The sequence below is a fragment of the Aotus nancymaae genome, unplaced genomic scaffold, assembly GCF_030222135.1.
Source record: "Aotus nancymaae isolate 86718 unplaced genomic scaffold, 86718_ANA_hifiasm-v0.15.2.pri h1tg000057l, whole genome shotgun sequence".
In the NCBI taxonomy this organism is placed as follows: domain Eukaryota; kingdom Metazoa; phylum Chordata; class Mammalia; order Primates; family Aotidae; genus Aotus; species Aotus nancymaae.
Genome location: NW_026988471.1, coordinates 40,953,768 through 40,976,450, shown reverse-complemented (window position 1 = coordinate 40,976,450; position 22,683 = coordinate 40,953,768). Strand labels below are relative to the sequence as shown.

At 39.3% G+C, this 22,683-nt stretch overlaps 1 protein-coding gene across 5 annotated transcripts in view; it reads right to left on the bottom strand.

Moving 5' to 3' along the window:
• Positions 1 to 21,024, bottom strand: part of EML4 (EMAP like 4) — a 157,382-nt gene extending 136,358 nt beyond the window's left edge. For 3 of the 5 annotated variants that reach the window (XM_064364024.1, XM_064364026.1, XM_064364027.1), the window contains exon 1: positions 20,823 to 21,024. In XM_064364024.1, the coding sequence (XP_064220094.1) occupies positions 20,823 to 20,847 (25 nt within the window). In that variant the 5' untranslated portion in view covers positions 20,848 to 21,024. The remainder of the gene's footprint in view (positions 1 to 20,822) is intronic. The other 2 variants (XM_064364025.1, XM_064364028.1) reach the window with 1 other exon arrangement.
• Between the last annotated feature and the right edge of the window lie 1,659 nt (positions 21,025 to 22,683).

The window sequence follows — 22,683 nt, the reverse complement described above, 5'->3', positions numbered from 1 at the left end:
GGTCAAGAGATCGAGACCATCCTGGTCAACATGGTGAAACCCCGTCTCTACTCAAAATACAGAAAATTAGCTGGGCATTGTGGTGCGTGCCTGTAATCCCAGCTACTCAGGAGGCTGGGGCAGGAGAATTGCCTGAACCCAGGAGGCGGAGGTTGCGGTGAGCTGAGATCGCGCCATTGCACTCCAGCCTGGGTAACAAGAGCGAAACTCTGTCTCAAAAAAAAAAAAAAAGTAAAGTAGAAAAGGTAGATAATAAAATTCAATGTAAGATATAACTGGTAACCATAAAACAAATGCACAAGACCAGGGGCCAGCAAACTGGCTAGACAGCCAAATCTGGCCTGCCAACTGTTTTTGTGCAGCCTGCACACAAAGAACAGTTTTTGCATTTTTTAATATTTGGGGGAAAATGAGTAAAAAAATATTTTGCAATATGTGAAAATTACATGAAGTTCAAGTTCAGCATCCATAAATAAAGCTTTATGAAAACACAAGCATACTCATTTGTTTACATATTGTTTATGGATGCTTTCATGCTACAACAGAGCTAAGTAGCTGCCTTTACAGAAAGGTTGCCAACCCCTACACAAGACTATAAAGATATACACCAAAACAATTAAAATTGATTGTGTCAGGAAGTCAGGATCATAAGTAATTTTATCTAGTATCTACCTTTCCAATGTCTGAGATGTGATATTACTTTTTATGAAAACAAAACTTAAAAAAAAAGCTTGATTTCCCTTCTTTCACTGTACAGCTGATCCAATTCATCTAAGTCTTCTCCACAACAGTAAATAGTACTACCAAGTTGATCAAGCTGAAAAACTACGAATGAATCCATAATTCATTCCTTTTCTTCATCCCTTATGTCCATTCATCAAGCACATCCATAGGCCCCTCAAAATAAATTCCAAACTGTACCAATTTCTTTTGCCACCACTACTCAAACTCTAGTCACAGTCATCTTTCACCACTACTCCTGCAAGAAGCCCCTAACTATGACCTGACATTGTGGGAGGACTCATGCAGAGGAAGAAATGGGAGGGAAGGAACTTAAGGTCACAAAGAACAGAAGGTCTGGCAACAGAAGAGAATATAGATAAAACGCACACTCAAAATAGTCTAAAGCTTAAGTTCTATCATTCTGACAACATCCTTAATTCTTAAAATAATTTTTTCAAGGAATAGGTCTGCTTTAACAAGTCTTGCCTCTTTCCTGCATTTCTAAATTTAAAATCAAACTATAAGTACCTATTCTGGTCATAAAACACCACCACCTAAATAAAAGCCCAATTATGATGACTGTTTCTCTTTGCATTTTAGATTGGGAATTTTGACTTCTTAGTATGTCTCATGATGTTAGTAACCAAGGAAATGGATTAGTTGTCTTCATATAGCTATATAATTAAAATAAAATTTTGTGACTGAATTATTCATAAAACATGCATTCTTAAATATTCAATATGAGAAAATAGCAAATGAAAGAAGTATGGTATAGTGTAAAGCACCACATTTTAAAAGGCATGATTTGGGCTTCAGTGCTTTATCACACTAACTATATGATAGTTAAACTCTTAAACTTTATAGTTTCCTCATTTATAAAATATGGATATTAATGTCTATCTAATTCCTAAGATTGCTAGTGAATTAAGGAGATCATGTTTTTTAAAGTAATTTTATTATTTATTTATTTGAGACAGGTTCTTGCTCTGTCACAGAGGCTGGAGTGCAGTACAAGATCACAGCTCACTGCCATCTTGAACTCCTGGACTCAAGCAATCCTCTTGTCTTGGCCTCCCAAGTAACAGGGACTGAGGTATGCACTACCATGCCTGGCTCATATATTTTCTTTCTAATAGAGACAAGGTCTTGCTATGTAGCCCAGGCTGGTCTTGAACTCCATCTAGGAGAGACATGATATGGACCTGAAACAGGTCTCTTCCTCCCTTCCCTTGGCAGTGGGATAGGAGATACGGACAGATTTAAAATTATAGAGGAAAAATCAATGAGACTCTCTTACGAATCAGGTACTTCATGTATATAATTTCAGGTGCTCACAGTAACTCTGAAATATTATCACTGTTTTACAAATAAGGCTCATGGCTGGTCATGGTGGCTCATGCCTGTAATCCCTGCACTTTGGGAGGCTGAGTAGGGAGGACTGCTTAAGCTCAAGAGTTTGAGACCAGCCTAGGCAACAAAGTGAGATCCCATCTCTTGAAAAATTAAAAACAAACAAAAGGCTCAGAAAAGCTCTAAGTGGGATAACTGGAAGTCTATGCTCTTTTTACTGAACTTTACTATGTCTATTTTTACCTGGGAACAATGCTGCCTACCTGGGCTCAAGTGATCCTCCTGCCTTGGACTCCCAAAGCACTGGGATTATAGGCGTGAACCACCATGCTCAGCCCTTGAAAGTAATTTTAAAAGTAGGCCGGGCACAGTGGTTTATGCCTGTAGTCCCAGCACATTGGGAAGCCGAGGTGGGCAGATTACCTCAGGTCAAGAGTTCCGAGACCAGCCTGGCCAACATGGTGAAACTCGGTCTCTACTAAAAATACAAAAATTAGCAAGGCATGGTGGTGTGTGCCTGTAGTCCCAGCTACTCCGGGAGGTGAGTGGGAGGATCACTTGAGCCCAGGAGGTCCTCTACATAAGTTTTCATTTCTTCTACATTATTTTCAACTCTAAAAAAATTTTAATTGAAATCTTTACTATGCAGCTATAGTAATTAAGACAATGTGGTATTTGCTTAGTGACGAACAAACTGACAGAACAGAATGCTGAGTGCAAAACTGCATCTACACATATGTGGTCTACTGATTTTCAGCAAAAGTACTAAGGTAATTCAATGGAAAAAGGCCAATCTTTTCAATAAATTGTGCTGGAACAAAGGAATTATCAGTGTACAAATAAATGAACCTTCACCTTTACCCCATACCCTATACAAAAATTAACTCTAAAGAGATCACTGACCTAAAAATAAGAGCAAAAACTAAGAAATAATAAGAATCTTTGTGACCTTGATTAGGCAAAAATTCCACAAAAAGTATCAACTACAAAAGAAAAAAATAAGTTGAACATCAAAATAAACTGATAAAATGGATTTCATCAAAACAAAAAACTTTCACTCTTAAGAACTGTTAATTTATGAAAAGGCAAGCCACACACTGGGAGAAAATATTTGCGAACCACATGTATCCAAAGCACATAAAATACTCTCAAAACTTAAGACAACCGATTTTTTTAAAAAAATGAGCACCAAATAGGCAAATCCATAAAGAAAACATATTACGGATGTTAGGGCCTGAAAGGAGATATATACTCGAATGTTCACTGCAGCTTTATTCATAACAGCCGAAACTAGTAACAACTGCAATGTCCATTATCTAGGAATAAACTAAGTGTAGTATATTCATACAAAGAAATATTACTCAGCAATAAAAAGGAATGAACTAGTGAAACAAACAACATGGATGAATCTCTAAAGCAATATGCTAAGTAAAAAGCACAAAAAAGATCACAGATTATAAGATTCCAGTCATGTGAAATTCTAGACGACAAAATTCCTTGGACATGGTGGCTCACCCTTGTAATCCCAAAACTTTGGGAAGCTGAAGCAGATGGATCGCTTGAGCCCAGAGTTCAAGGCCAGCCTGGGCAACATAGTAAAACCCAATTTCTACAAAAAACACACACACAAAATTAGCTGGGCATGGTGGTGTGTGCCTATAGTCCCAGCTACTTGGGAGGCTGAAGTGAGAGGATTGCTTGAGATCGGGAAGTGGAGGTTGCAGTGAACAGAGATGGTGCCACTGCACTCCAACCTGGCGACAGAGCAAGGAAGGAAGGAAGGGAGGGAAGAAGAAGGGAAGGAAGGAAAGGGAGGGACAAAATATAGTAGAAAAAAAGCAGATCAGCAGTTACCAAGAATTGGAGGTAGAGAGAAGGGACTACAAAGAGGCATGAGAGAATTTTTTGGGTAACGAAAATATTCTGTATCTTGATTGTTGTAGTGGATACACAACTATACAAATTTTTTCAAGGCCCATTGTACTCCTAAAATTGTCATATTTTATTACAGGTAACAGCTCAATCAAGCTGATTTAAAAATTTTGAAATCTGAAAACTACTCTGTAGTTCTATTCTCTAAAACCAAGATATGAAATGCTCTAATGTTGTTTTAAAACAAAGGACTGTGAGAATTTGCTATTGAGAATGCATTTGATAACGAAAATGCCAGACAAATCCCCAACGGAGCAGAGTATACCCAGTTTTAAATAAGTCCATGAAGTCTGACAAAAATAGCTGACTGCCTTATCCTAGGTTAAAACAAAATGTCAGTGATGTGAGTTAGGAAGAGATTAATAAGCAAGGAAAAGAAAATGATTCTCAAAACCTTGCTCTAAAAACACTTTCTCATACATCTCTTAGGAATGTGTCTTTATCTTATCTGCTGTTTTTCAAATTCCATAGATCTACCCTAGGGTATGCAGCAAGTTTGTCAAGTTAAGGCATTAAAAATATTTACCTTACACTTAAAGAGTTTTTTTTCAAATGTAAATGAAGGACTTTCAAAAAGTCAAAACTCAAATTCATTCTGGGTCCAAAGTGAACAAACCTGTACTTAATACAAGGAAATAAAAGCACATAGTAACATAGTTCAGAATCTCCTCAGCTATTTGGCTATGTATTTTTCTGTGGCAATTATAAGCTATTTGGAAAACAGAAAAAGTGATTCAATCCAAAGTAATCAGGTAGCACTATTCCCAGGTAAAAATAGATGTAGCAAAAGTTCAGTAAAACAAGCAAAGATTTTTAAAGATCAAACTCCAATTATCCCACTTATGACTTTTTTGAGCCTTTTTAATTTGTATTATAAAATAATATTTCAGAGTTAGGAACCCTTAAAATTATATGTATAAAGTGGCTGATTCACAAGAGAGTCTTGTAGATTTTTCCTTTAATTTTAAATCTGTCCGTATCTCCCATCCTGCTACTGAAGGAAGGAGACCTGTTTCAGGCCCCTCATATGTCTCTCCCAGATTACTGCAAAAACTCCACACTGATACTCCTATTTTCAGTATTGTCTGTTCCAATTCATACTCCCCAGTATCAGCAGACTAAACTTTCTAAAATCCAACCTTGATTAAAAGTCCTTTAGTGGCGCTCCCATCACCTTGAGGGACAAAGTCAAACTCTTCAGCATGACATTGAAGATCCTCAGTGATATGCTCCTCTCCTGCCTTCATCTCTCCTCTCTATACTCAATTATTAATATTTGCTTAGCAGTTCCCCAAAGATCCCATGCTATGTTCAGGAGAGTATGGCTAAAGAAGGCTAACTGCCTAGAATTAAACCATGGCTCTACCCTAAGTTTATTGTAAGCAAGGGTTGAAAACTTTTTTCTATAAAAAGCCAGATAGTACAGACTTTTAGGCTCTGCAGGCCCTCTGGTCTCCGTTACAACTACTCTATTCTGCCACTGTCAGGTGACAGCACTTATGGACAATCCCTAAGTAAATGAATATGGCTATGTTCCAATACAATTTTATTATGAATATTGAAATTTGAATGTTATATAATTTTCACGTATCACAATATTCTTCTGATTTTTCAACTACTTAAAAATGTACAAACCATTTTCTCAGACAGAACAAAAAAGAGACCAGGCTGGCCAGAAGGTGGTAGTTATCCTAAGCAAGTTATTTTCTCTTTCTTCAACTCAGTTTCTTCATAAAATAAAATTTAAAAAATTAATATGTGCTCAGGTATTACATTACCCCAGGACTAATGATTTTGCCAATATGTCACAGATGTATCATTGCACAAAGGAGAGAAAACTAGATTACATAAAAATAAAAAGTTTACAGAGAATTATATCAATCCACTGATCCTATGGTTTTTCCCATTGGCCAAAGCAGTCAGGCACTGGATATGAGAGCAGTTACCACTCAAAAGGCAATATATTCAACCAAGTATAAGACACATTCCTGACCTTAAGAAATATATTGCCTAACTGAAGAGACAAGATAAACATGAAATACTTAAACGGCAATATATGACTTAACAACATAAGGCAAATATATGATTGGTCTCTGTAAGTAAAACCAAACGTGCTAGATTTCAGAAAATAGGAGAGAAAATCCCTGTGGATTAATTAAAGTGGTTAAAAGAAGAGGTGGACCTTAAACTAGTTTGGATAAACAGGAATTAGTAAGAGAAAGGGAAGATATTAAATAATGGTATAAGAAGAAACCAGTTAACAAAAAAATGAGGCAAGAAAAGGGATACTGAGGGAATCCATGTAGGGGCAGTAGTAAGGAGTGAAGCTGGAAAGGTAGACGAGAGCCAGGTGGAAGGACAACTTGGACACCATGTTAGAATTTATCTCACAGAAACTTCAAAGTTCTTAAACCAGGGAGTGACAATGAAATGGTGTGTTAGAATAATCTGGTGACCACATGTAGGTTAAATAAGTATAGAATGAGGTAAAAATCGTATCAATGGTTTTCAAACTACTGAAAACAACTCTTTGTTGCTGTGACATAGACTTATTCAAAAAACACCTATAAGATAATCATCTTACAGGTGCTACTACTAAACAACTCTTCAGAGCACAAAAAATAGCCCAAATTGCTTTAAATACCAAAGTAGGTGTTAAAGTCCGGAAAGAAAGAGGGCCAGAAGGTGGAAGAGGTGACCTCATCCTGGTCACACAACCCACTGTTTGCCTCTACCAACACCACCACCCACAAACAGCTGTCTGAAGACCTCCTCAGCATCCCAAGAATTCTCTAGTAACTGGATAGAGGTCCTGAATCCAGATTGATAAACAGTAACCTATAATAATTAACCTGAAAAAAGAAAAGATTTTACTGAAATACAGCCAAATTCTTTAATAAGAAACAAATACTAAAAATAAAAAGAAATATATGTCCAACCATAATAGTATAGTAAATAATAAGACCTTAAATATAAATGATAAAAAAAAAGGAACTGAGAAGGGAAGGCTGCAAAACAGGCATGTGTATTTTGTACATGCATATATATATACCAAAAACCTATCAAAATCAGATACTGAGACTAAGATGTATGATAACAAAGTAGCCCTAGGAGAGCTATCAATGTTTTAACTACCTGTTTTTGTATCCAGAAGATTACTTTTCTGTATAATCTGACACAACCAAATCTGACACAGGTTATATCACCAACACCTATTCTAAGAAAAAAGGATAATGTGCGGCCAGGCACAGTGGTTCACACCTGTAATACCAGCACTTTGGGAGGTTGAGGCGGGTGGATCATGAGGTCAGGAGATTGAGACCACCCTGGCTAACACAATGAAACCCCGACTCTACTAAAAATACAAAAAATTAGCCAGGTATAGTGGCACATGCCTGTAATCCCAGCTGCTAGGTAGGCTGAGACAGGAGAATTGCTAGAACCATGAGGAGGAGGTTGCAATAAGCCGAGATCACGCCACTGCACTCCGGCCTGGGCGACAAAGCAAGACTCTCTCTCAAAAAAAAAAAAAAAAAAAGCAAAGAAAAAACGGATGTGCTTATAACTGAAAATGTAGACATCATTTATACAGAAGCCACTGACCTCTGAAGAGTGAATAATTTAGTAAAAACTTTTTATTGTCTATCTCCCCTCACAATAATACAAGCTTTATGAGAGCTGGGATTTTTGTTTTGTTCACTGACATTCCCAGCATGAAAACAATGCCTGGCATATAGTATTTACTTCACAAATATTTGTTAAATCATTAGATTTTCATTCTAGGATCTATAATTAGTTTCAGTCACCGCTCTGTCACCCAGGTTGGAGTGCAGTGGTGCAATCTCAGCTCACTGCAAGGCTTGAGCCACCTCCCAGGCTCAAGCAATCTCCTCACCTCAACCTCCTGAGTACCTGGGATCACAGGCGTGTACCACCAAGCCTGAGTTTTTTGTACTTTTGGTAGAGATGGTGGGGGCGCCTCATTGAATACAACTGGTATCCTTATAGGAGGAAATTTGGACACACAGGACACCAGTGATATGTGCAGACAAAAGGCCACATGAGGACACAGAAGATGGCAACTTGTAAGCAAGGGAGTAAGGTGTCAGAAGAAATCAAACCTGCTGAAACACTGACCTCTGACCTCTAGCTTCCAGAACTGTGAGAAAATATGTTTCTGTTGTTTAAGCCACCCAGTCTGTAGTAATTCAGTATGGTAGCTCTAGCAGACTAATGCACATGTAAACAACATTTGGAAAGTGATATAAAATGAAGAAATACTTGTGATCTTTGGTGGAAAAGCTATAGTTTTCCATTTTTTCATTAAAGCTATTGTTTTCTCTAAAAATGATTAGGCTTCTCCCCTTCCCCCATAGTCCAGTCCAAAAGCTATCCAGGCAGGCAGTGCGAGGCAAGTGTGTAAAGAGGTTATTCTGGCAAAGCAGCAGTACAGCATAGGGTGTCAGAACTTAGTGCAAGGTATCAACAACCAGGTGGATGAGAAAGGCAGCCTGGCATAGGATGGTGGAGACCTGGTGGGATGAGAATGTGTATAAGATGAGGGGGCAGCCAGCACAGGTTCAATCAGAACCTGAACAGGCAAGGAAGTAGAAACCACTGGAGACAGGAGATTGATTACGTAGGGGAGGACTCATCAAATAAACAAATATGTTAAGCATAATGGAAGCCAGGTTTCTGCTGGGGAAGTAATTATAAATATCTAAAAGGAAGAAACTAAAATTAACCCTATGCTGTTGTAAAAATATACCTATGACTATATCTACACATTGCCACACACATATGTACATAAATATATTCCTTTATTTTACCTACTGTGAAGAGGACTCCAGCAGTAATGAACACAACTAGTGCATAGAGCTTGGTTTCTAAATACCTTTCTCCATAAGAGAACTAGGGCTCCTAGGCAAAATGACTAATTCTAGGGCTGGAGCAAAAAAAGTACAAGATGAACCTGGATCATCTTATTGTGTCCCAAAGCAAGAAAGTCATCAAAGGATAAGGAGAACATGGCAAAAGAACAAAGCAGATAGTTTATATGGGCATCTACTTGCCAAAACAGGGCCAATTTGAGCATCAAAATAAACAGTAATGGATCATAACCCACCAAAAAAGTAAGAAACCTGGCTGGGCACGGTAGCTCACACCTGCAATCCCAGCACTTTGGGAGGCTGAGGCGGGTGGATCATTTGAGGTCAGGAGTGTGAGACCAGCCTGGCCAACATGGTGAAACCCCATCCCTATTAAAAATACAAAAATTAGCCAAGCAGTAGTGGCAAACACCTGTAATCCCAGCTACTCGGGAGGCTGAGGCAGGAGAATCACTTGAGCCTGGGAGGCGGAGGTTGTGGTGAGACGCAATCGCGCCGCTACACTCCAGTCTGGGCAATAAGTGAGACCCTGTCTCTAATACAAAAAGTTAAAAAATTAAAAAATAAAAACTTGAGTCCATATAGATACAAATAAACCAATAAATTGAAGGTCTAATGAAGAACTGAAAATGTATAGTTTCAAAGCACATCTTACAAAATAGCTTTTAACTACTAAGTAAAACAAGAAAAATAATTTTACAATTATTAAAACTGTAAAATTTTTAAAACTGTAAAATTGTGGCCAAGTCTAGCAGAAACCAAGTGATCAAAATGGACATCATCAGTGATGTGATCACCTAACAGGGATCCAATGAGACAAACACAGCTTCACTTCTGTAGCTTTTCTCCCAAAACTGCATAAATTTGAATCTAATCAAGATGAAACATTAAATTTAGGGACATCCTACAAAACAACTGGACTGCAACTTTCCAAAGTGTCAAGGTCACAAAACCCAAGGAAGATTAAGGAACTGTTCCATATCAGAGACTAAAGAGAAATGAAAACAAAATTCAACATGTAATTCTGAACTAGATCTTTTTGCTATAAAAGACATTATTGAGACAATTAGTGAAACTAGAATGGGTCTGAGAATTAGTAACGTATCAACATTTCCTGATTTTGTTGGTTGTAGTATGGTTGTGTAGAATAATGCCTTATTTATACGAAATAAACACTAAAATGTTAAAGGGTGACAGGGCATCCATTTAGCAATTTAATTTTCAAAAAGAAGACAGACACTTTCATCACCTCTTGGGCTAGGTAAAGGTTGCAACCATAGGCCTACAGAGGCCAGGAAAGAAATGACTGAAACAAGCTGCATGTAAGGTAGGGACTGAGGGCACTAACCTGGGATACCACTTAGTGAATATACAGACCATCTGGAATGGAATGCAAGCCCAGAGTGGCAAGATCATTCTATTTTTCAATAGAAACCAAAGATCCACACTGTTACGTGAAATTTCTCAATTTTTTAAACACTCAAAAGGGCCAAACAAAACGTGTCTGTCAGCTAAATCTGAACCACAGCTACCTTTGGCCCAGAGACATGTTTCTCAAACTCAGGCTTAGGGATGAAAGGAAGCTACATGATATATACAAGGAACATATTCTTGGAGCCATAATTTTATTTCAAGGGTTTGCCTGGAATTTTCTGGAAGACAGAACAGTTTCAAATTTTTTAAATGCTATACTATGAAGTATAATGCAAAGTTCATATATTTTTAAAAACTTTTCATTTGAAAATGATTCCAAACTCACAGAAAAGCTGCAAGAACAAAAATAGTACAAAGAATATCCACATAGCTTTCACCAAATTAACCTATTGTTAACATTTTACCCATTTGCTTCCTGTGGGTGTATATATATATACGTGTGTGTCTGTGTGTATACACATATGTGTGTGTGTGTTTGTGTGTGTGTGTATGTATATATATACATATATATATGTGTGTGTGTGTGTATGTATATGTATACATGGCCAGGCACAGTATGCCTGTAATCCCAGCACTTTGGAAGGGCAGGTGGATCACTTGAGGTCAGGAGTTCCAGACCAGCCTGACAAACATGTTGAAATCCCGTCTCTACTAAAAATACAAAATTAGCTGGGCATGGTGGCATGCGCCTGTAATCCCAGTTACTTGAGAGGCTGAGGCAGGAGAATCTCTTGAACCCAGGAGGCAGAGGGTGCAGTGAGCCAAGACTGCACCACTGTACTCCAGCCTGGGCAGCAGAGCGAGACTCCATCTCAAAACAAAACAAAAAAAACCCCACAGATGTATTACATTTGTTTCCTGAACCATTTAAACATTAAGTTATAAACCTCACGGCCCTTTCTCCCTAAAAACTTTGGTATGTATTTCCTAAGAATAAAAATATTCTCTTACATAACCTTAAGACAGTTATCAACTTCAATAAACATTAATGCAATACTTACTACCATCCATATTCCAATTTTGCCAAGTGATCCGACAATATCCTTTATTATATTTTCCCCTCTATAAAAGATACAGTCTAAAATCAGGCAGTCCATTTAGTTATCATATCTCTTAAGTCTCCTTTAATCTGGAATGTTTCCACAGATTCTATTTTTATAACATTTTTTTTAAAAAAAGAAAAACTAGCACCCCAACGTTTTAAAAAACAGGATGTTCTCCATCTGGAGTTTAAAATTTCTTCATGATTAGATTCAGGCTATGAAGTCATGACTGGAAAACACCGTAAGTGATGTGTCCTTTTCAGGGTATCACATGCATAGACACACCACATCCACTGGTATATTTATTTTGATCATGCACACAAGGTGTTGTCTGATTTTACCACCATATTGAATTACTATTTCCCCCCTTACAAGTAATAAGCATTATATGGGGAGAAATTTAAGAACATGCAGACATTCTGCTCCTCATCAAAATATCCCCTTAGATTTAGCATCTATTGATGATTCCTGTCTGAACAAATCTTTATTATAATGGTTGCAAAACAATCATATGAATTTTAAAGTTAAATAGATTTCAACTTTTGGCTACACTCCCAGATCCCTTAGGTGTTAAGGGCTCAGTACCCTCCACTTTAGAACCACTATAGTGCAATGATTTGAGTATACAAGACTAATCTGGGACAGCTTCCTGGGGGAAAAAGTACTTGAGCAACTAAGTGGGGAACCAGTCAAAACACAGATAATTCCATCAGACGAGCTTAAAAATAAAGCAACATGGTAAATCCTCTTTTTTGCAGTTGTTGTTTTTGGTTCTCAGGGATCTCTCACGTGACAGGCATCACATAGGGGATACTTACCACACTACAAACAAGGAAAATCCTCTTTCTTATTTATCTGAGACAGGGTCTCACTGCTCGCTTTGCCACCCAGGCTGGAGTGCAGTAGCATGATCATAGCTCACTGCAGCCTCTACCTCTCAGGCTCCAGCAATCCTCTCACCTCAGCCTCCCAAGGAGCTGGGCATGCACCACCACGTTCAACTAATTTTTGTTTTTGTTTTGGTAGAGATAGGGTTTCACTATGTTGCCCAGACTGGTCTTGAACTCCAGGCATCAAGTGATATTCCTACCTTGGCCTCCCAAAGTGCTAGGATTATAGCTGTGAGCTACCCCGCCTGGCCTCAACATTCTCTTTCAAAGCAAAGAATTGATTTGCAAGGTAAATATACCCTAGCCCATCAATTTTATAAAATCACTTCTTTACATACTGAGTTTGCCTGAATTACACTGATTCTAGAACTAATATCTTTTTGCGGCTACTGATATTAAACATACTCTAATCATTATATTCAGACTCTTAAAAACTTGTCAAAGACACAGCACACAACTCGTGACTACTTCTAATTGTTCATCCACCTTTTCACGTATGACAACCTTTTCACCTATTCTCTCAAAGATAACAATTAGCCACTAAAAATGTATCTTGCATCTGATTGTGACCAACAGAAATTCTACGCTGAAATCTAAGGTAAATATATTTAACTGAAATTAAATGTTTCCTGAAGTAATATCATAAAAAGTACTGATATTTTATATTATCTCTTCCTTTTCTCATTTTTCTAATGTTGGTCCTGACCACTACTAAACTGATTTCAAAAACCATTAATAGCTCATACACATGACTTGTACTTGAAAATAATACCCTAGAATCTGGCACAGAATTCCTTACCAGATTCCCAACAAAGTCTAGAACATTTCACTCATTTCAGGTGAAATAAGAAAAAAGAACACAATGAGTTTTTGTTTGTTTGCTTGTTTGAGATGGGGTCTCACTCTGTCACCCAGGGTGAAGCACAGCAGTGCAATCTCAGCTCACTGCAACCTCTACCTCCCAGGCTCAAGCAATCCTCCCACCTCAGCCGCCTGAGTACCTGGGACCACAGGCATGTACCACCATGCCTGGCTAATTTTTTTGTACTTTTGATAGAGACAGAGTGTCATCATGTTGTCCAGGCTGGTCTCAAACTCCTGAGCTCAAGGGATCCACCCACCTTAGACTCCCAAACTGCTGGGATTACAGGCATGAGCCATATTTAATTTTAAAGTAATTTTACAACTTTTTATTCTGAGACTATATATTACAATCTTTTGGTCTTCAAATGTCATTTCTTTTAAAAAATGAGTTATGAAAGTGAAGGTTAAGTCATCAACTATATACTAGTCCCTAATTTTTTTCCTCCACATTTTACTGGATCATGAAATCTCCACTGCAAGGGACACATTGAGACATGAGAGTTTCAAAGACACATGAGAGTTCCAGCCTTCAATAAAACCTTCGATACAGGCTTCAAGAGGTTTATAATTTGGCTTCAGTGGGCGCGGTGGCTCACACCTGTAATCCCCCAGCACTCTGGGAGGCCTCAGCGGGCAGATCACTTGAGGTCAGGAGTTCGAGATCAGCCTGGCCAAAATGGTGAAACCCGTCTCTACTAAAAATACAAAAATCAGCTGGGTGTGGTGGCACATGCCTGTAATACCACCTAGTTGGGAGGCTGAGGCAGGAGAATGTCTTGAACTCAAGAGGCAGAGGTTGCAGTGAGCTGAGATCACACCACTGCACTCCAGCTTGGGTGACAAAGCAAAACTCTGTCAAAAAAAATAGTACTAATATAAAAACAAAAACTTAATTTGGCTTAAGGAAATAAGACATAATAATTTTAAGATTGGTAATAATTACTTTTACCTTATAACTATAAGAAAAAACATTCTGCAATAAGTACCCCAAGAGTGGTCCTATCAAGTGTTCAAGGAAGAATGCTTTGGGCTAGGAATGAAAAGAAACGTTTCTAGAAAGGAAATAATATTTGAGTTGAGCCTTTAAAGGTATTGAGAATAGTCATCAGGGTGAAAAGATGAAAATTTGAGGAACAAGAAATCAGTCATTTTGGCCAGAATACGGTGAGACAATAGAAAGAGATGACAGAGGACTTGAGAAGAGGCTACGGTATTTGAATGTAGTCATTAAGGCAATGAAGCAATCTGAGACTGTGAACAGCACAAGCAAAGCATGGCTTTAGGAAGATGTATCTGAGGGCTTTGTACAAAATAAACTGGACAAGTGGAGATTTTCAGGCCATGCAATTATCCATGCATCAAATATTAAGTACCTGAACTATAGTGGTGGAAAAGAAAGGGGATGAGAATAGGTGACAAGAATTGACAAGTCTTAGAAGAGATTCTAATGCCCTAGGCAAAAATGGCAAAGAATCAAACATGATTCCGAAATTTCAAGGCTGGGTGATATAGTCAGTAGGAAATAAGGAAAAGAAGCTGATTTAGAAGAGAAGTTCAGATTCAGGTATGTACCTGAGGGTTCTAAAGAGTCAGTAACGAAGTAGAGAAAAGAACACTGGATTCCAACAGAAAAATCTGAGTTCAAGTTTAAAAAAAAAAAAAAAAAGGTTAGGATCCAATAAAAAAACAGAATGCAAAATTATGATTTTAATTATTAAAAACTTAAGCATAGGAAAAGACTAAGAACAAGTATGTCAACATGTTAACATCAGCTGTGTACAAATGAGCTAAAGATAATTTATTTTTCTATTCTTTTTTCCTATTGTGTTTTATTTAAAAATAATATGAGGCTGGATATGGTGGCTCACAACTGTAATCCCAGCACTTTGGGAGGCTGAGGTGGACAGATCACTTGAGACCAGCAATTTGAGATCATCCTAGCCAATATGGCAAAACCTCATCTCTATTAAAAATACAAAAATTAGCTAGGTGTGGTGGTGCAATCCTGTCACCTCAGCTACTTGGGAGGCTGAGGCACAAGAATCACTTGAATCTGGGAGGCAGAAGTTGCAGTGAGCCAAGATGGTGCCATTGCACTCTAGCCTGGGCAACAGAGTGAAACTGTCTCAAAAAAAAATAAAATTAATATAGTTACAAACACCCCCAAACATACAAAAAAAGAAAAAACCTGGACTCAAAGTTTTAAAAATATAACATAATCTCTATACCTTTTTCATCTATAAAAGGGTAATAATTTATCTTCCAAGGTTAGTATGCAGATTAAATGAGGTAAAAGCTCTTTGTAAACTGTAAAAGCTCTTCGTAAACTGTAAATAAGAAATGCTTTAGATTAATATTTTAAAATCATATACAGCATGCAAAATTAAGGCATTATAAATAGCCTAAGACAGCTAAAGAACAAGAGATCATATACACACACAGAAATATACTACAGGGTCAGGTGCGGTGGCTCACGCCTGTAATACTAGAACTTTGGGAAGCCAAGGTGGGTTGATCACCTGAGGTCAGGAGTTCGAGACTAGCCTGGTCAACATGGTGAAACCCCATCTCTACTAAAAATACAAAAATTAGCCAGGCATAGTGGTACATGCCTGTAATCCCAGCTACTCAGGAGGCTAAAGCAGAATTGCTTGAACCTCGGAGGCAGAGGTTGCAGTGAACTGAGATCATGCCACTGCACTCTAGCCTGGGAGACAGAGCAAGACTCTGTCACGAAAAATATATATATATACACACACACACTATAGATTTGGGAATCTTCCACAACTGAGGCAATACTAAACGAAATTGATTCTTTCCCTAAACTTTTTTACAGGATTAGATTTGAAAATGAAAATGTTTTTCTAAAATTTCTTATGAATATTGAAGTTTTACATGTTATAAAAACAAACTCCCACATATAAAATACCATATTTTTCTACACAGTATTCCAACTTAAACATAAGATGGAAAGATTCCCTAGAATTTGAACTGCTAAATTATTTCATTGTTTTAAAAGGCCAGGTTCTACAGCGATAAATCTAGCAATCAACAAATGTTCCCTCAGAAGTTACTTGTTTGAACATAGCAGAGCATTCTAAAAGGTGCTTCCTCCCTCCATCCCCATTTCTGGTACTTAGGCTTAATAAACATCTCAACACACAGTATGTACTTTATTTACTTTTTTTTAGAAGCAGAGGTTTGCTCTGTGGCCCAGTGGAGTGCAGTGGTACAATCCTAGCTCACTGTAACCCTGATGTGCTCAAGTGATCCTCCTGCCTCAGCCTCCCAAGTAGCTAGGGTTACAGGTGTATGCCACTATGCCTATTTTTGGTGTTTTTTAGAGACAAGGTCTTGCTATGTTGCCATGGGTCTCAAACTACTGGGCTCAATCGATCCTTCCACCTCAGCCTCCCAAAGTGCTGGGACTACAGGCGTGAGCCACTGCAGCCGGTCATAGACTTATTTTAAAAACCAGGCAGTAAGCTCCTAAAGGACAAAAACCATGTCTTTTATTTGTCCTTCCCATAAGAACCACCAAACATAGTGCTAGTCCATGTTCAATGTTAATCCATATACATGTTGAGAAATACTTTAGCTAACTCATGTTGAGGATGCTCTACTAACCATTTAAGAGTTACTATTCATGTGCCGTTACATAACTTAAGTCTATCTTCAATCCTTCGAGAGGCAACCAATAAAAATTGAAAGTTTAAAAAAAAAAAACTCCCCAAATATTACATGAAAAATGTTTTCATGTAAATAAGGAATGCTTTAATGTTTAAAAATCATATACAGCATTGTTCCTTTAAGAAAGTAAGACTATTATCTGTGATGAGAAATCACAGTTGTAACAATGTGATTGTTAAAAAGACTAATTTCAGCCGGGTGCAGTGGCTCACACTTGTAATCCCAGCACTTTGGGAGGCCGAGGTGGGCAGATCATGAGGTCAGGAGTTCAAGATCAGCCTGACCAACACGGTGAAACCCTGTCTCTACTAAAAATACAAAAATTAGTCGGGTGTGGTGCAGAAAGCCTGTAATCCCAGCTACCCAGGAGGCTGAGGCAGGAGAATCACTTGAACCTGGGAGGCGGAGGTTGTGGTGAGCCGAGATTGTGCAACTGAACTCCAGCCTGGGTGACAGAGCAAGACTCTGTCTCAAAAAAAAAAAAAAAAAAAAAGGACCAATTTCTGAAAATAGTCCATAAGTGGAAGCATACTTCTATACTTGTTCATATTTACACCCTGTACCCAGAATGTTGTTTCTCATAGATACTAATCCAACAATTTCATTCACTACGATTTTTCTTAAGGAGAAAAAGAGTTTAAGTTTTGTTGTTTAACTTTTGCGGCAGAAAAATTTAAAGCTGACATGGTTAAGTATAAGGTTTCTTTCAAGTGCAAACAGACTAATCTCTAGGTTAATTCCAAGATAAAAGTCTTAAAATTAAACCTCTATTATGAAAAAGATTCTAAAAAGATTAAGCATGAAATGCCCCCAATTCCTGCCTTATAAAAGAAATCAGTAAGAAAAGCTTTATCAATAGTTTCCCACTTGTGCACAGAGACCTGATATTTAAAATATATGCTGTATATACATTTTGCAAATGTGTATCTATATGTAGGGATCTGGAGGCAAGACATCAAGGTAATTGAGTACTTTTCTCTCCTAAGTTAAAAAAAAAAAAAAGGTTTCCAAAATGCTGCCTTAAGTTACCGTAATTCATGAATTAAGAGATGCATTAATAATACCTAAGGGAAATTCCAGAGTACAAGCACCTGCCAGCCAAGTTGCCTGAAATTCACCAGCTGCGGAGATTAAAAGAATTCTTTAGTTGTTTTTATATAAAACAAAGATAATATAACAAGTACCATGTAACTTCAATGTGGCATTCATAAAATGGCCAACCCCTATCATTCTTCTCTGTGATTTCAAAAACCACTACCTAGTCTTTATTGCCATTAGACATCTTATAAAATGCACGTAATAAAGTGGTTTTCTTATCTAAACACGCATCAAAGGTACAATTTGAATTTTATGTTTTTCACTTCACAAAATGAGCCACCATAGGATTTTCTTAAATCTCTTCTCTAAAATTATTCTGTTTATAAAGTACTCAATTTTTCTGCTTATAAAAAGTTTTTTCATCATTTTTCAAAAACCTATCTAATATGTAAAAGGAGATACACAAATACTTCCTTCAGAATAAATAAATGCTTTCAATACTTGTAACCCCAGAAGAACTTCACATGTTTTGAATTCTTGTTTGGTCTTTTTTAAAAAAAGTTTTTCAACATCTAACTAGAGTAGAAGTGCTTGCCTTTATAGTCATGGCTCCCCTGATGATAAAATAAAGATCAATGTAACTCTAAGCTCCAGGCTAATTAACTGCAGAGAACAGAAACAAGCAATTTGGCAAGAGCTGAGCAAAGCTCTGCTTAAAGACACCAGTAAAATATACCAGCACTACTCCTCCCCCACCCCTTTAAGGTTTCAATTAAGATGGGGCCTAGTTTTACTCTTACAAGGGGGACAGAAAGAGAAAGCACAGAGCTCCTACTGAGAAGTATCTTCTTCAAGAGCAGCTCCAGAAATATTGCCAGGAACCACTTCCTTCCCTATCTGCAGACACAGGTTCCTCTGATAGGCATATCTCCTCTGTTCCTGATTAACACCATATCTAAAGAAACGTCTCATCATATACCACCAAAAGCATGGCATCAAATAAATTTTTTAAATCCAACATTAGGGTCAACAATGACGCTCTTTATGAAAAGTGCAAGCCCCAACTGCAATTCTTCATCTCTCGGTCTCTTATATTACTTGCCTCATGAACTGGTTAAGAAGAAAGCTATTACAAAGCATAGCCAATGTTTGAAAATAAACTTAAGTGCCCAACTGGTGATAAAGACTCCTTCTAAACACTTACAGAAGATAAAGCTTTAACAAGCCCTCCAGAAGTCCTTAGAATCAACAGGAAAGAAGTTAAAGTGAATAGAGATCTCACCATTCCTACAGGATGAGGACCCAATACAGTACAAAGATACCACAGCTCTCCACAACCTCCCCTAAAAAGACGCTCAATTTTTACTTTAGTATATGATCAGCCCTTTAATGGACATATACGACAAGTTTTTCAGTCCAACGTTTACTGTGAATAAACCAATGCATGAGGCTAAAAAAGCACCAGGGAAAAATGGATGTCTCTCTGAAAGGAGCCCAACCTAAGTAAGGAATTATAAGACATCAAAGGTTAGATAATGGACAACAGGTGCCTTTGAGGAGGAAAGAGTAACACAACACTCAGTTGCCTCCTATTTTGGGATTTCCACTCTGAAAGCACTATGATAACAATTTTTCTGCCCAAGAAAAAGTGAAGACCAAAATTATGAATTTTACTATTTAATAAGTGTAATGCTCTTTGACTTACTTTTTTACTTTAGATTTTTAAAATTCATCTAATCTCTATATTGTCTGGATATAATACGGCCATAGGCCGGACTGCTCACTGATTAGTGAACATTAACCAAGTAGAGATTATCAAGAAATGTAAAAGAAAGGCGTTTGAATACAAGCTACCTGCATACAAAATACTCAAAATACAATTCCAGCAGTAGGTATCACATACCTGTGGTATCAGCCAAAGCTGAAACTGTTTCACCATTCTAACAGTTGAGCTCAATCTTTTACTAGATTCCAATGGCCTCAAAGAATAGTAGTAATTACAGACTCAGCTTCTAGGGCAGCGTGGAGTTTGGATTTTCCTAGTCAGAAGATTACCTTCATCTGAGTGAAAGGGAACACTGAAAAGACACTTCAGCCTATTTAATAACCTCTTCCCTTTCTCCATTCCACAAAGACAACATCTTCCAAAAATGGAGAATCCTTTCCTTCCCTGATAGAGGCCCCCTTTCCTATTGATTCATTGGGCAGAATCACTTCTCCCCAGCATGCATGCCGAGCCAGAAAACACTTCTGCTTTCACTCTTAAAGAGGGTCCCCCAACACAGATGCACCTCTTCCTTTCCTGTATTAAGCAAATGATGCTCCGGTGCTTCTAGGTCTCTCCACCACTGCAAAATGCTCCGAGAAGTGGAGGGCGTGAAGGGGAAGTTGCCTACTACTCTGAAAGATACTGAAATGTCGTCTCCAAATTTAAAGTGAAGACTGGTGGGGGGCGGGGGATGCCCCCTTCCTCTAGGGGGAATGAGGGTCCCTACCCTAAAAAAGAGCCTCCATGCGGGTAAAGGCTGTCCCCACCCTGAAAAAGAGTTCTGTATGTGGAACTGGGGTGGAATGTTGTACCCTGAAGAGGAGCCTGGATTTGAAGAAGTGTCCCAACCCTGAAGGGGGGTCCGTGGGGGAAGCCGTGAGTGTTAAGGGGAGGGGTGTGCCAGCTATTGGGGGCCTGAGAAGGACGGGGTTCCCAGGGTTCCCACTGTGGGGGAAGGAGGGCCCCGCACTGAAAGGGGCTCCGGGAGAAAAGGAGGGTCTGGCACGGAGGAGGGCTGGGCATGGGGGAGGGGCCCTCAGTCCACCGGAGTCTGTGGAGGGGCGGCAGCCTCGAAGAGAACATGTGCAGTGGAGCCGCTGCCACGCCGAGGGGCAGAGGGGAGGGCAGGCCCTGGACTGTGTACGGAGGGAACAAAGTTCCCACTGTGCGCAAAAGAGGCAGACTCCCCAGCCGTACTCACCGAGGCTGCCGGCGAAACCGTCCATCTTGCAGGGAAAGCGCCGGGCTCTGGGCTCAGCGGGGCGGGCACTTCATTCAGCGGACCGACAGAGTGGCCGACGCTGAGCCTGACCCGCTCGCTAAGTCGCCCGGTTCGGGTCCCGGCTCCTGCCTCCGTCGTCCGTCTCTTCGCCCTCGGGTAGTCAGCCGCGGCCGCCCGAGCCACTTCCCCGTCAGGTTGAGAACCGCGCCGCTCAGCCGCCTGCCCACCCTCCCTCCCAGGCAGCAGCCGCGAGCGCCGCGCCCCGCCCCCGCGCCCGCGCGCAGCAGTAGCCCCGCCCCGCGCACGTCGTCACACTTCCGACTCCGCCTCTCACGTGACGCTGCGAAGGCGGGGTCTTGCCAGGCCCGCCCTCTCACCTTGCTTCGGCCTCGGCGTTCGTCCGCCTCGCGCCAGGCTGGTGTTTGTGCCTGCATGGTGGGCCTGCTGAAGGCTGGGGAACCACGGTTTGCAGCTTGTTCGGAACAGGTGGGGATAAGGCGTAGCGATACTCTGATTCATGAAGGATCCTCTTCCCTTATAGCTCCTAGGAAGCCTTCAGAGTCAAGTCTGGATCCCCGCCAAGGGGAGATGGCCACCACGTGGGTCCTAGAAGGACACTAAACAAGCAACCAAGAAGGAGACATTCTCCCTCTCCCACGATATGGTGAGGGACAAATGGGGGCGAAGCTTCTTCACTAGCTCGATGCCACCACTGCCACAGCCACAGAGCCCAGGACAGATGAGAAGCAAGGAATATTAGTGCTGGACATGACCCAAAAGTTCATCTTGCCCAGCTCTTATGAAGAAAAACAGAGCCTTAGAGAGGACAACAGCTGCCCAAAGTCATTGAACCTAGTAGAAGGAAAAACTCAGGCTTCCTTACTCTCCCTAGCGTTCTGTCAACTAGGGGTGCAAAATGACTTATATATGGCAGGCTATAGGATGGCCTGCTAGGGAACCATAATAAGGGTTATTTCAAATGAAGTAATACTGATTTCTAGGCCCAATTCCATATGACACAAGAAATGAGTGTCAAATCACCTAATTTATTTGGGACTCACTTTATTCATTTGCAAATGGGTTGGCTGGACTTGTAACCAAAACACGTAAATATACATAGCCTTCATCTTCCTCCTCCTTCCCCAACACTATTTCTGTACTTTTAAAGACTTTCTCATGGTTTGTCAAGTCCCTCCTGGGGCTCAGTTGTGCAGATTAGAGTAAGAGTTAAAGAGAAGAGCTGTAAGGAACTGAAGAACTAAATTGATCTATATATAATAAGTTGATAAATACATAATAAAGAGCTGAGTTAGGGGAAAACAGTCCTACTACACACAGTTGCAGGAGAGAGGGACAAACAAGAAGGGAGACAAGAAATATGTCATGATAAGAGGGACTTAGAGGAATTAAATGATTGAAAGGACTGTTAAACCTTTTTGTGATATACGTCTCCCTTTGGTGTCTCTTTAAAAATCTTCCCTAAAAATGTAAATTACTTTGCATTTCTTGTTTGGATATCAGACCTGTATTTCTTCCGAATACCACACTATAGGGAGACTGGCCGTAAGGCAGCCAAGATTAATTCAGGTTACAGACTAAACGGTGTCTAAAATTTCCTGCTCTTCAAACTTAAATGATTTACCCAATGTTCCCTCTGCTATGGGCATTTTCATATACATAAGTTTCTACTAAGCCAAAGTAAATCTTTGAGAAGTTTTCAATTCTGACAGCTGCTCTTTTGTGTCTGCATACTATACTCTCTGTCTTAGGTTGATTAAAAGAATACGAACTTGGCATATTGGTATACCTATGTTTTATGGTCCAGACCTGGAAGTGTGTA